This window comes from Oratosquilla oratoria, chromosome 31, assembly GCF_046742065.1.
Source record: "Oratosquilla oratoria isolate Oo_2021 chromosome 31, ASM4674206v1, whole genome shotgun sequence".
Classification (NCBI taxonomy): Eukaryota; Metazoa; Arthropoda; class Malacostraca; order Stomatopoda; family Squillidae; genus Oratosquilla; species Oratosquilla oratoria.
This window is the reverse complement of record NC_134807.1, coordinates 21,508,735-21,523,056: the sequence shown is the minus strand read 5'-3', so window position 1 is coordinate 21,523,056 and position 14,322 is coordinate 21,508,735. Positions and strand designations below refer to the sequence as shown.

General features: G+C 38.1%; 1 protein-coding gene across 4 annotated transcripts in view; it reads right to left on the bottom strand.

Annotated features, from left to right (window-relative positions):
- Window positions 1-2,068: 2,068 nt before the first annotated feature.
- Window positions 2,069-14,322, bottom strand: part of LOC143041483 (uncharacterized) — a 61,511-nt gene continuing 49,257 nt past the window's right edge. For all 4 annotated transcript variants that reach the window (XM_076213398.1, XM_076213396.1, XM_076213397.1 and 1 more), the window contains 4 exons: window positions 14,097-14,217; window positions 10,869-11,085; window positions 8,014-8,186; window positions 2,069-3,171 (listed from right to left, as the gene is read on the bottom strand). In XM_076213398.1, the coding sequence (XP_076069513.1) occupies window positions 3,043-3,171; window positions 8,014-8,186; window positions 10,869-11,085; window positions 14,097-14,217 (640 nt within the window). In that variant the 3' untranslated portion in view covers window positions 2,069-3,042. The remainder of the gene's footprint in view (window positions 3,172-8,013; window positions 8,187-10,868; window positions 11,086-14,096; window positions 14,218-14,322) is intronic.

Below are 14,322 nucleotides of genomic sequence, written 5' to 3'. Positions count from 1 at the left end.
CAGTCATCCCTTGTTATTCGCGGGAGATACGTTTTCAAAACCCCCGTGAATGGCTAAAACAGCGAATAAGCTTTTTGAAAAAAAAAAAAGGAACTCTACGGGATGTCACCACCAGAGATCGTACTCTCGGGCTTTATTCTAGCCACACTTCTCTACTAACAGTTGAAACATGCTTTAAATGTCTTCCACTTATAATAAAGTCACTTCTCATATATCAGCGGTTAACAAGTATAATTTTATAACACTTAATAAACTAAGAATAATACAATATGGCCCATAATAGGGCCATTCACTCACCGACTTCATATCTCGAATTTCTTACCCTTTCTTCATTGCTAAAATCCAACTTTTAATGCATGGCATAAAAGGAAATATTTCAAAGACAAATAACAACAAAACATTTATTAACCAATAAATAATTGCATCACTCCAGCTGACTACTTCACCACTGCTGTTGTTCTCGACTTCTCGTCCTCTAGCTCTGGTGAATTTAATATTTCTATTCTAAAGTATCATACACACAAAAGTCAGCAGTGACCCCTGGACTGGCGCGCACAGTCGACAGTCAACTGCGGCCAACGATTGGTCGATAGGCCACGCCCACTGCGTCGACGCACTACCGCTCTGAGTGATACAATTGAACATAGGTCTAGTTTTTTTTCTTTTTTTTCGGACAAGCTATTGCTGATGTTGAGGAAAAATTTGTACTGATCAACAGGAAACTGATGAATGAACAGCTTTAGAAAAAAATAATTATTCTGCGATCATTCACCTTATAATTATTTACCTTGAAGAACACGTGTGAACTGAGTGGTGGGCCATGCTGCCTGCGGCCCACGCAGGCAGCATTAGTGGCTTTCCAATGGGTCAAAATTTAGTTTTCTTTCATTTTTTTTTTTTTCAATTGAAATCCGTGAATAGACAAAACCACAGATAAAAAGCTCGCGAATAACGAGAGATGACTGTATAGGAATGGAGTAGGAAATGGGAGATGGAATTCAACATTAAGAGGTGTAGTATAATAGAATTTGGAAGAAGCAAAAAAAGAATAGTGGGATCATATACATTGGGAGAGGAAGAAATTAAAAAAGTGGAAAAAGAGGACATAGAAGTCATTATCCTGAGAAACATAAATAATTTTTTGTGAGAAACTTATAATTTAATAAGACCAATCAAAGTGGCATTTACATACCTGGACAAAGAAATGGTGAAGAAAATACTAGTCACTTTGATAAGACCAAAATTGGAGTATGCAGTGACAATGTGGTCACCAAGTACAAAAAAAAAAAATGTATAACAAAACTTGAAAGAATACAAAGAGCAATTACGAAATTGGCATCAACACTCTCAGAACTATCATATGAGGAGAGACTGGCAAAACTTGAGCTACATATATTGGAGCAAAGGAGAGAGGAGACTTGATAACTATTTATAGAATCATGAAAGGCATAGAAATTATTGATAGAGAGGATCTAATGAAATGGGATAGTAGAGATACAAGAGGGCATGGAAAGAAAATCAAGAAAGACAATTATAGAGGAGACCTGAAAAAGAACAGCTTTCCCCACAGGATAATAGACATTTGGAACAGGTTAGATGAGAATGTGGTGTGTACAAAAATGATACATGAATTTAAAAACAGTCTAGATAAAACGAGACATGGAGACGGGACCCCACGAGCATAGCTCCCCTTCCCGTAAAATACGACTAGGTAAATACACACACACACACACACACACATATATATATAATATATATATATATATATACATATATATATATATATATACATACATATATATATAATATATATATATACATACATATATATATATACATACATATATATATATATATATATATATACATGTATACAGTATATATACACACACATATATATATATATATATATATATACATTTATACAGTATATATATATATATATATATATATATATATACACATATATGTATATATATATATATATATATATATACATATATATACATATATGTATATATATATATATATATATATATATATATATATATATATACACACACATGTGTGTAAAGTGAGAGAGATGGACACAGGTACATATTGCATCCTGCAGATCTACAATCAACATACAGTTAACCTAGTCATTCCTATAAATATTCCAAGCTTGACCCTTAATACTTCAAGTCAACATAGTAGCCTATATTTTACATTGCCTACATATCCTTATTACCTGAAATGAAATCAAATACTACAAAAGATTTGACTACTGTTCTTCACATATTCATTCAGAGTTAAGCACATCATTCATATTTCCCATGTCATATTTTTTACCTGTAAGTCTCACTTGCACTCAATATATTAATACCTTCATTAACCTCCTCATTGAATGTTATATTCACCAAATTCTTCATATAATCAGCACCAAATAATGATCAACTCATACACCCTCCATTCATCTTGACTAGTGTCCACCCAACATTATCAACACCTTTCTACTATATCAAACATGTAGTTCCTTCTCATCTTCAAATCCCTTTAGCGCCTAAGCCAGTGATGGTCAACAATTGGCATGCATGCCAAATAAGGCTCACCAATAACATTTCTCCGGCACACATACCCAGAGCTCACCTTAAGACAGAAAAAAAAAAAAAAAAAAAGGAGAGATAAATTGTCAATATCTTCAGGCAGCTTTTTATTCCAATTAAAAGATAGTAAATAATATGTCCTCAGCAATTTCTGTTGGCACGTAAAAAACTTTTTGCATCAAAGATTGGCTGATTTTGGCACGCATGCTGAAAAGGTTGCTCACCCTTGATTTGAGATCTCATACTTCGTTTCTAACTTAGTCGTTCATTCATTCTACCTTACATTCTAAACTTTTCAAACTTAATTTCCTAACACTTCTCCATACTTGGCACTTACTAGTTTTAAAGAACACAGAAAACATGCTTGCCATAAGAACAAGCAGAGACACAGCCGGACATTAAATACATTCGTTATAGACTAGAAAGGTTCTCTGTCCCTTCAAAGAGTATGATGTCATCACGGCTCTTGGACTATTGGCCGCGGCGGAGGTTCGCGACAATAGCAGAACTTCAAGAGATGAACAAAAGATTTGACAACACAATGTGGCTGGTTACCATACTTGTTGGTTCGGCTGATGTCATCAATCTGGAAGTAAAGTAATATAGATGAATAATAACCTCTCGTTATCTATCTAGTTTAAAGAATAAATATGAATATAATAATAATATTATTAATAATAATAATATTAATAATAATAACAATAATAACAGTACTAATAATAATATTAATAATACTAATGATGATGATTATGATGATGATGATAACAATAACCAGTTTATTGAGTTAACAGTGACATAGTGATACACTGACTATAAAGCATTCTGGATCCAGCCATTGTCTTTTTTACATCTTACCAGTAGCCATGCCACTACAAGGTTTTCAACTGTCTAAATATAATACAAGAAGATGGCAAATACAAATCCTGGTAAATAGACCTCCATGTCCCATATAAAAGACATCGACAATCCCATCTATGTAACATTATTGGGACTATCATCAGAAGACATTGTACTCTGGTCTTAGGTAGATGCAATACAGTCAGTATATCCTAAATTGTTCAGACTCCCTATGAGATACAGCTTGATGCTTGCAAGAAGGAGTAGTGAGTGACAGCCTTGCATGGCAGGATTTGTTTAAACCATCCGTTTCACTCATAACAATATATTTCTCTTTAAAAATGTATCAAGTAAATAATATTCTTTTTCTGCATGTATTTTTGTAAACAATATATATTAACCACACAAGCAGTGTTACCTACTACCAAAGGCTTTTGCCAAAGTCATTATATACATTAAGGTTGCTACTGGTTTCTATTGCCAATTTCAGTATATATTTAAGATTAAATTAGTCACTTCAGTAGTGAAAAAAAGCTATTCCTTCCTTTACCTAACTAGTGATGTTACATCAGGTTACAAGGATTTCCAGAGTGCCATTCTTGCACCCATAGTTTTGATTACTGCCATGCACAAGATTAACTAAATGTTTAGAAGTTTGAATACCATTATTCTTTTAGCAAATCAAAGTAAAATGAGTGAAATTCAGAGGCCTGTTGCAATACAGTAAAAAAAACCAACACACTGCAAACTGATGAAAATTGATCTCCTTTTCAAGAAGAGAAGTAGAGAAAGATTTACACAACTCTGCACCAGTGTAATCCACAAGGTTTTTAGGTTGCATAAATGGAGAAAGTAATAAAAGAAAATGGACCAAACATCTTGAGGGAAATTTCCTAATGTTAGAAAGCTAGCATGGTCTCATAGTTAAGAATTAGCTTTCTAAAACTGTAAGTTTCCAAGATAGTCATGGTTGGAAAACAAAGGAATTTCCATGGGAAAATTACTCAACTATGTGATTGAATTCTTGAAAGAGAAACAAATGGGAACAGTTACCAGGAGGAACTACTTAGAATAATGGATGACAAGAAGGTGCCACAGGATCAGTAGTGATGTTAATCATACTCATGGTGTTGTATGTGGATAACACACACACACACATATATATATATATATATATATATATATATATATGTAGTATGTATATATACATACACATATACATATATATATATATATATATATATATATATATATACACACACATACATATACCAAAGGATTTTTCCCCCTATATATTCCACTCCCCTCCACCCTCCTTCTTATCTTGGCACCTCCTGGATGATGGGTCATCCCTGCATCCTATCCACTGCCCTGGGTCAGAAGTAGTGTCGCAAGACAGAGCATATCCACAGCAAGGCCGCTTCATAAATTCGGCGACCCCCCCCCCTCTCCGTCTCCAAAGGCCTTTTCCCACTTACAAAGGAGGTAGCCAAAAAACAAAGGCATAAATACCATTTCCACCCATTCCATCCCTAATACACTCCACTCCCCTACACCCTCTACCCTCTCTCTTATCTTGGCACCTCCTGGATGACAGGTCATCCCTGCATCTTTTCCACTGCCCCGGGAGAGAGGCAGTGTCGCAAGACATAGCACATCCACAGCAAGGCCGCTTCATTAAATCGGCAACCCCCACTCTCTGTCCCCTCATGCAGAAAGGGAGAAGACGGGGAGAAATCCCTACGGGCTGCAACAAAATTTTTCTCACACATACTTCCTCACCCCCCATCCCCCCACCCATTCAAACTCATGCATCACAACATCATCCATATACAACCATTCTCCATTCACCCCTGTCTTCTGTCCTCTCCTATCCTTCCTCAACAGACATTCCCCTCTTCCCCAAAGCCCCTTTCACCCCATCCATCCATCTCATCCTAGGTTGCCCCCTCATGTTCACTCCCTCCACATCTGCCTTCCATATCTCTTTTACTAGTCTTTCTTCACTCATTCTTTCCATGTGTCCAAACCATCCCAATACTTTCATCCACCCTATCTCCTAACTCCCTTACCACCCCTGTTCTCCTCCTCACCTCCTCATTTCTCACTCTATCCAGCCTAGCAACCTCCATCATACTTCTCAGACACATTATCTCAAACACATTCAAACTCCTTCTCTCTTCCTCTCTTATGTTCCATGTTTCTGCTCCATACAGTGCTGTTGGCACAATCACTCCTTCATACAATCTCCTCTTTGCCTCCATTCCCAAATGTCTATTCCTCATTACACTTTTTAATCCACCAAGGCATTTACTCACTTCTCTCAATCTACATTCTACCTCCACCTCCACTCCACACTTTCCTGCCACATTCACACCCAAGTATCTAAAACTATCCACTTCCTCCAGTCACTCTCCCTTAATGCTCACTTCCAGTCTGCTGCCACTTTCATCCCTTGTACATCTCATCACCTTACTTTTACACACATTTATCTTCAACTTTCTTCTTTCACACACTCTCCCAAACTCTGTCACCAACTTCCTCAATCCCTCCTCCGATCCTGCTACAAGCGCAGTGTCGTCTTCTCCAAACCCTGACCCACCACCCTTGTATTTACCTCTTGCACCACCCCATCCATGTATAAGTTGAACAGCCAAGGTGACATAACCCATCCCTGACGAAGTCCCACTTTTACCTCAAACTACTCACTCTCTCCATTTCTAATCCTGACACATACTCTACTACTCTCGTAAAAACTCTTGACATCTCCTAGAGGCTTTCCTCCTATCTTGTATATTTGCAAATTCTCCCATAGTCCCTTCCTGTCTACCCTGTCATAAGCCTTTTCCAGATCCATAAAAGCCCAAAATACATCCTTACCTTTTCCTATAGCTTTTTCACATATCTGTCTTACCACAAAAATCTGATCTATGCAACCTCTACCTGTCCTAAATCCACACTGTTCCTCACCAATTACTCCCTCTGTTCCTCTCCTTATATATATATATATATATATATATATATATATATATATATATATATATATATATATATATATATATATATTTTTTTTTTTTTTTTTTTTTTTTTTAACAAGTCCCGCTCTACCAATGTGGATCTCTGCAGGACTTTGTAGTATGAAATTTGATAAATCATACCCTTGGTTCAACTCACTGGTGGCAGGGCTCAAACTACCATCACCTCAACCTCAACCACAAGTAGAGACACTATAACTTGCTCAGCCAGAGAGAAGATTTAGTTTTATGAATACACTTACAGATGATCCCAAAACATAAAAAATGGAACAGATCAGATCATCTAAACTCCTATAAGAATATATGAACTCTGTATAAGAACCCAGCAAATGTAGTGAAATCAAAACAGGGAGGGAAAGTGATAACAATAGATGACACATACAAAATATGAGAACAACTGACAAGGTTTATAGGCAATATTGGGAGTGCTGTAGCTAATGATGGAATTTTTTACCCTAGAGACCTAGCCTAGTGGATACTGTGTTGAGCAGGTGGTTGCAAGTTCCCGATAGCCCTGCCAGGTGGGAAAGAAAAAGAAAAAGAAAGAAAGAAAGAAAGAAAAAAAAAAAAAAAAAAAAAAAAAAAAAAGGGGGGGGGGGCCGCACTGGGAATGCAACAGTGAGTTTATGGTGGGGGTACCATAGTCACGAAGGACAAAAGTTAGAACTACAGTGAGACTTCTCATTAACAGACGTTAATTAGCTATGTTTGTGGTGTTTTCGCTGTGTTTTCGGTGTTTTTGGTGCTGTCGTTTAGTGCGTGCAATCACTATGCCACCCAAAAACCACTCCAAAACACCGAAAACACAGCAAAAACACCGCAAGCGCTGCTAATTAACGTCCGTTAATGAGAGGTCTCACTGTACTTTGAAACACGTAAGAGAATGAATGGTGTAAATACTTTCTCACCACAAAATAACTAGCTTTGAAGGCTACACAGATTGAAACCAAAACAGATTGGTCAAAACTAGCATGTATGCAAGGAACCATAACTATATGGTTTCCAAGTCTACGAGGTTTGTAAAAGAATCTGAAACTACCAATGCTGATGAAAAGAAGGGTGATAGGACCACATTGTGCAGATACTTGTAGGAAAGCAAATCTCAGATGAAGAAGCAATTCTCTTGAGGGCAGAAAGCAAGATAAGGGTGAGTATAAAAATGTTGAGTATAAAAAAATGCTGAGTATAAAAAAATGCTGATTATAAAAAATGCTGAGTATAAAAAAATGCTGAGTACAAAAGCAAATAGAATACACTTTCAGGATAAATCATGTATGTGTTGAGAATTTATGTGTTCAAAGAGGGCTAACAATATAAGGCATTACAAAAACCAATCCTAATCTAATGCACTTTTCAGCATTGTGAGTTCTTATACTTATATCAAGTCAATGGTTCTTAACTGTTTCCTCTGTTTGTTTACACCCCCTTCCAATTCGCAAGCAACACAGTAAGGACCAATAGATGCTGTTTGTGTCTCTTTAATTTTTTGTACAGATTCTCATCACTAACTTTTCTGTACAGGTTATAATATTCCATAACACACTAGTTACACTAACCTTAACGGAGAAAGAATCTTGATGTAGGTTATACGTTAAAGAGGCTTCAAAGTGTGCTTCTCCTGGGTTAGTGGTTATCTGTAACTGATAAACCTCTTGGGTGATGTTTGTTTCGCCCGACATGTCAGGGACAAAACCGTCTATGTCAGCATTCTTCTTGAAGGACAGCAAACCTAGTTAAAAGAGGAAAAATGTTGGTTATCTGTACAAAGACTCCGTCTGGTAATTATGGAACCTTAGTTGGTGTAAGGAAAACTTTGGTGGGAATAAAGAAATTTTGTCTGGGGATAATAAAGCAATGGGTGGTAGGTAATAAATAGTCATGACAGGAAATTTTTTGTAAACTCGAGAAAACATTAATTTCATATTCTTGTTGTAAAAGAGGACTATATGGGGCTGGATGAAGAAACTGTGGATCCCTTTTTCTGTATTTTTCTCCTAGAGAGTCAAGGCATGCTTTGACTCAGCCACTTGACTGACAGGAAAGAAAGATAACTTCTATTCATAAAAATTGCATATCTGTATACTAAATACTGCAAAGGAAAATATATCATGTACTGCGACACTGCTTCTGACCCAGGGCGGTGGGCAGGGTGCAGGGATGACCCGTCATCCAGGAGGTGCTCAGATGAGAGGGAGGGTGGGAGGGGTGTGGAGTGTATTTAGGGATGAAATGGGTGGGAGTGTTTTTTATGCCTTTCCCTTTTTGGCTACCTCCCTTGGAAGGGGGAAAAAGCCTTGGTATATGTATGTATGTATGTACTCGACTATATATATATATTGACATTGTGAGAACTGTAACATGGGTCAAAACTTTTGCCTGTGACTGTGCGTGTACAAGTTCAGAGAGAGCTGATTGTGAAAAAAGTGCCTAAACAGCATTTGGAAGAATAAAGGGAACACTCACAAATATTACTATGTATATAGGTATCAAGAATATTGAAGTGTGACATTTAGTAGCATTAACCCATGAGTGCATAATGCTCTTATAAAGGAACCCAAAAATTTTATTTGTTGAATTTTATTATCCATAAGTTATGCATGAAAACTTAATTTTCTTTCATAAATATACAAGAGAATTTTTTTCTTTTTTTTGAAAAGTAAACTTTTACTGTTCTTTACAAGCATTAGACTCTGCTCCAACTGCCCCCACATCAATGTAAATAAGAGGTATTGGGCATCAACAACTGCCAGGAGTACCATGGAAAAGTATTTCTTGTAATTGAAACAGTGGGATTGACGATGCATATGTGTTTGCCATCAATTGCTCCAAGGATGTGGGGAAAGTTCCATCGCTCTTCATAACCCTTTGCAACCTCCTTCCAACTTGCTGGTGTTTCAGGGACCTGTAGGACCTTGGCTTCATAAACAGTGGCAATGGCGTTGCATGTGTCAGGCACAATGGCGCTGATGCTGTTGTGTGCCACACGAAATGAGTACTGTAGGGACCTGTAGGAATTCCCAGTGGCTAGGAGACGAAGGGTGATGGCTAACCACAGGCTTGGCTCAAATGGCTTCCTCCAGAATGTAGTCTTCTTTTGTATGAGGGGTGTGATACGCTCCACTATCTCATTAAAGAGGTCTCTGTAAATGCGGGTGTAGTTTCTGTACACCTCAGGGTTGTCTTGGTATAGTTCATGCATCAGTGTGTCGTAGTGGTTATACTCGATCCGCCATTGGAGGTATGGTCACACCCATGTCCTTCGCTTCCTCCTTTTTTTCTTCTCTGGGAGTGCCACGTCCAGAGCCACTGCCACCAACAATTGGATGCGTCTTTGATACAGTACGATTGCCAAGGTCCTCTTTCGGGTCTCCAAGTCTGCTAATGAGAGTGGCACATTGTAGGGTTGCTGATCCATGGTTGATGTGTGGGGATGGCGAGTGGAGATGTACACCTGCAAGGGACTGACCAAACCCACTTGGAGTGCCATATATATACCTGCACATCCCATCCCCGTATGACTCCTGTACATTTCCAGTAGTAATGGCCAGCAACACCCATCATGGCTGTTGTACAGGTGGTACCGCATGTACTATGGATGGTGTAGCTGTAGTGTGTCCCATTTTTTGGTATGCGGCCATCAATGGCTTGTCATGACTTCTGTACCAGCCGTCAGCCTCCTGTACTCCAGGAGGGCCTCCTGCAGTACAGGAGGCTGATAGGAGGCTGACGGCTGCGCCTTCCCACACTCCTGCTCAGCTGACCTTTACGACTGGAGACCGTGGGGTACGGGTAGTCTACAGCTGAAAAATAATGTTCATATGGGGGGAACCAAAATTTAGCTACAGGAGGCTGACGGGAGCTATGTATGGGAATGTGTGACCCCAGCATTATGCAGTCGTTCGTGTACAGTAGCAAGGCATGGATGGTGATGAAGATTAGTAATTGACAAATGAGGTTCTAGAGAAGTAGTTTCTTGGTAGAACAATGACAATTCCTTGAACTCCTCAAACTTTACAAGAAATGGAACTCAAAAGAACAGGGGTAGAAGTTTTCATTAATGAAAACTTATGATGGAGGCAGCTAAAATATCGTTGAATATATCCTGAGAGCGGATGTTCTTTGAGAGAAACATGTTACTAAGGTGAGTGGAAGGATATCCTGCCCACTGCCCTAGGTTAGAAGCAATGCAGCAAACCACAGTATATCGTTCACCCCTCTTCGTCCCCTCATGAGGAAAATGGGTAAGGCAGGGAGAAATCCCTTTAGCCAGCATAAACACATAACCATTACCTGACTCCCCCAACCCCCACCTCTCCATTCAGCAAAATGAATGAAAAACATAAAAAAAAAAATATGGTTCACTGTAACAATACAGAACTTCAACTCAATTTCTTCTTTAGGAACCACCCACCTTTATTGGGAAGGAGTTTACTGGCCCAATTGATCTTATGGAGTGATATTTCGAGACAGAGGGATCTCTGTGGAGCTGTGTAAGTGTTGATGTAGTGCACAATTGCCTTTCCGGCCTGCTTCACTCTTTCCTCCTTTGTGGAGACTTTCTCCCAAGTCAAGCAGGCGCACCAATGCGGCTCAATGAAAGCATCACTGCAGGTTCTTGACGGAGGTATCTGATGGAGAAGAACACGGACTAAAAAAAATCTTATTCTTAAAGGAGTACAAAAGGAAATTTTACTGAGGTATATAAGTAGCGGCTTGCTGACACTGACAGGGCTTCGTGTAAGTGGGATGGTGAGACCCACTGGAAATCTAAGATTCCTGAACTTAGTTATCTTGCATAATTTACACAAGGGTTTTAAAAAGATTACTCAGTCTCTGAAATGTTTCATAACGCTGTCAAATCCATTAGTCTGTGTTATCAGCTGCCTGAAAAAGGTGGCCATTAGTTTGAACTGTCTTTTCCCCTTAATTTGGTGGCACACTCGGCTAGTTGTTTTTGATACTTTGAGTAGAAACGACTTCGGTTACAGTATTTGAGATTCCGGAAGAACATCTCAACAATGTGTCTAATAATCGTATATATTTAACTCCTCTTAGATCGTCATTCAGCTTCTCATTGTATAACTCAAGAGTAATTTGACACTTGGGAATTTGAAAAACAAAAGATCGTAACCGAAGTCGTTTCTACTCAAACGAATTAGCAAAAGCAAGTACCATGCCCGCCTAGTGTGCTGTTACATTAAGGGGAGAAGACTAAGTGGATGAAGTTAAATATTTCTTTAAGTTTAAACTTACGTGTTGGCAAATGTTTAAACCAATGATTTCGATAACGTTACGATCCATTTCGAAAAGTGAGCACAACTTTTGGACAACCTGCGTTTAGATGCTAGCTGTAAGCATAAACATATATATCCTATAGAACATACATACAATGTTATTTGCATGTATCATGCAGTGAGGTCAATAATAGTCTAATGATTAGGATAGGCTGTTGGGCTTCATCAAGTAGCAGCGTCAGAGATGACTAACACTTTCGCTGAATATATTATCTATTTGTTTGTTTGTTATTATTTGTCTGTTTATTTATTATTATTTCTTTGATTATTATTTATCGTTATTTCTTTGATTATTATTTATTATTATTTATCTATCAATTTATTATCATTTACTATTTAACTGTTTGTTTATTATTTAACTTGACCTATTTATTCATTTACTTATTTATTATTACTTATATTATTATATTTTTATCTATCTTTTTTATCCGACCTAGTTATGGACCAAAAGGTCTCCTGTCGGCATCCTCCTCCTTTATAATATTTTGTAAAATCGTCTGATGAGTCATAAATGCATAAGTTGTGATCACCAGTTCCCCATTAATCTCGGTGTTAGTGCGCATACACATCTGCGCAAATCAACTTAGTCGACAGCCATTAAAGTTGTAGGCTGACGGTAGCGCCTCTTTCTTCCATGCCCAATCACATTGCTTTTGAATGACGTGTACTGAGGAAAGTCGACCTATGATTGGTCAGGAAATGAATAGAGCATGGTTTGTTTCGTCTGAGAGTACAGCTGAAACTAGAGTTATTTCATAATACCCCCTTTTCTTCTGTCCGCCATATATTATCGTGTTCCTCACTAGCTTGAATATCGATATTTCTAGTGCGCTTGATCTTATTTAAACATTATGCCAGGTCCCTTCTATTTAAACAGACTAATCTCTTTTATTTTCCCTCCGGATCTTTTGTTTGATATTATCTCCTTATCTTCTGATCTATCTCTCTCCTTATCGTCCTCTACTTTTAATTTCATTATTCTTCTTCTACTGCTTCCTCCTGAACAACAGATACTTGAACTAGTCTTTGCTAATAATTTCCGTGTGTGTGTGTATGCGAGTATACGTGTGCCTTTACTTTACAACACACGTTCTAAAACATATATTATGAAACTACATCTCTTGCATGACGAATTGTCCCTAGTAGCTTAATGGAACAATACTCTCATAGTGGTCACACTTCACCAGGCTGGAATATTGTTTACAAAAACCAACGGCGCCCCGCCCACGCCAACATTTGCATATGACGTCACCAGCGGTGCCTTATCGACTCCTTATCTCGCAGCGCAAAGAAATAACTATGGTCGACAATGACGGTCAAAGTTTGTAGACGAACGTGTAGTACTACACATGATTAAAATCGAATGGAATTCAATGTGTCTTTTGTTAACGAAATGATGCTATGGAAACCAGAAATATATCCTGGCATTGGTCAGAAAACATACAAAAGTGTGGGTGTGGGTATTGTGTATTGAAATAAGTTTTAACCACTTTCACCACTTCCCCAGAAAGGGACATCATTATAAAAGGAAATGTGATACTGTCATGAAAAGCGATCGTCCTTTGGTTTCTCCTTTTTCCTCTTCTTTTTTACAACATATGTGAATGCTGCTTTATGTGTAGTTTAGATTTATTTGGTCAAACAAAGGCTCAGAAGCTTACACTGTCATTTCCATGTCCATTACCACTTGCCATGCCTATCAATAGAGTTATCTAGTATTCTCTTAAAACAACCAATTATCGTCTATTTCCTTCTTAAACCTAAATTTGTCTAATTTAAATCCAGGAGAGAAACGTATTAACATACTCTTTACAGCGTGGAGTTTCGTACTAATGACCTTTAAAGGGCCATTTACACGGTCAAACTGTTTGACAAACCCGGTTTGTCAGACAAGTGTTTGAAGTGATGTTTGACCGTGTGAATGGGGCATTTGGTCGTCAAACACGTTTGTCGACCGTGTTTGACAACCAAATACCCTATTCCCACGGTCAAACATCACTTCAAACACTTGTTTGACAAACCGGGTTTGTCAAACCGTTTGGCCGTCTAAATGCCCCTTAACCCCTTTCATCCGATGATACCAACGTAGGCGTCTGAGGCGCGAAGGGGTATACGAGAATGCCAGCGTCTTGATTATATTTATTTTGTGATTGTACCTGAATGACCCCCATATTCTGTGAACTGGCTTGATCATATTTTCCGTGGTTATCAATATTCACAGTGAAAGAGAATGAGTAATACAGCTGTAACTTTGTGCTTTGTAACGTGAGTATTGTGAAGCATCATCGAATCATCGTACATCAGGCAGCAAATGCTGAGCGCGAGAACTTGACCCTTAAACTCACCTCACTGAAGAGTGAAATTCCTCTGTCCGTGACCTGTCCCAGTCGAGCGCCGGAGAACTTGACAATGTCGAGCAAAGTTGGGTTCATATCAAACGGTGTTACTAACCGTCTGGAATTCAATCTGGAAGTGAATAATAGATGTATATCAAGAAAATTGTAAGGGAAAATTTAAAAAATATACAAATAACCAACAAATGATAGATAAAAATACATTAATAAGAAGTAA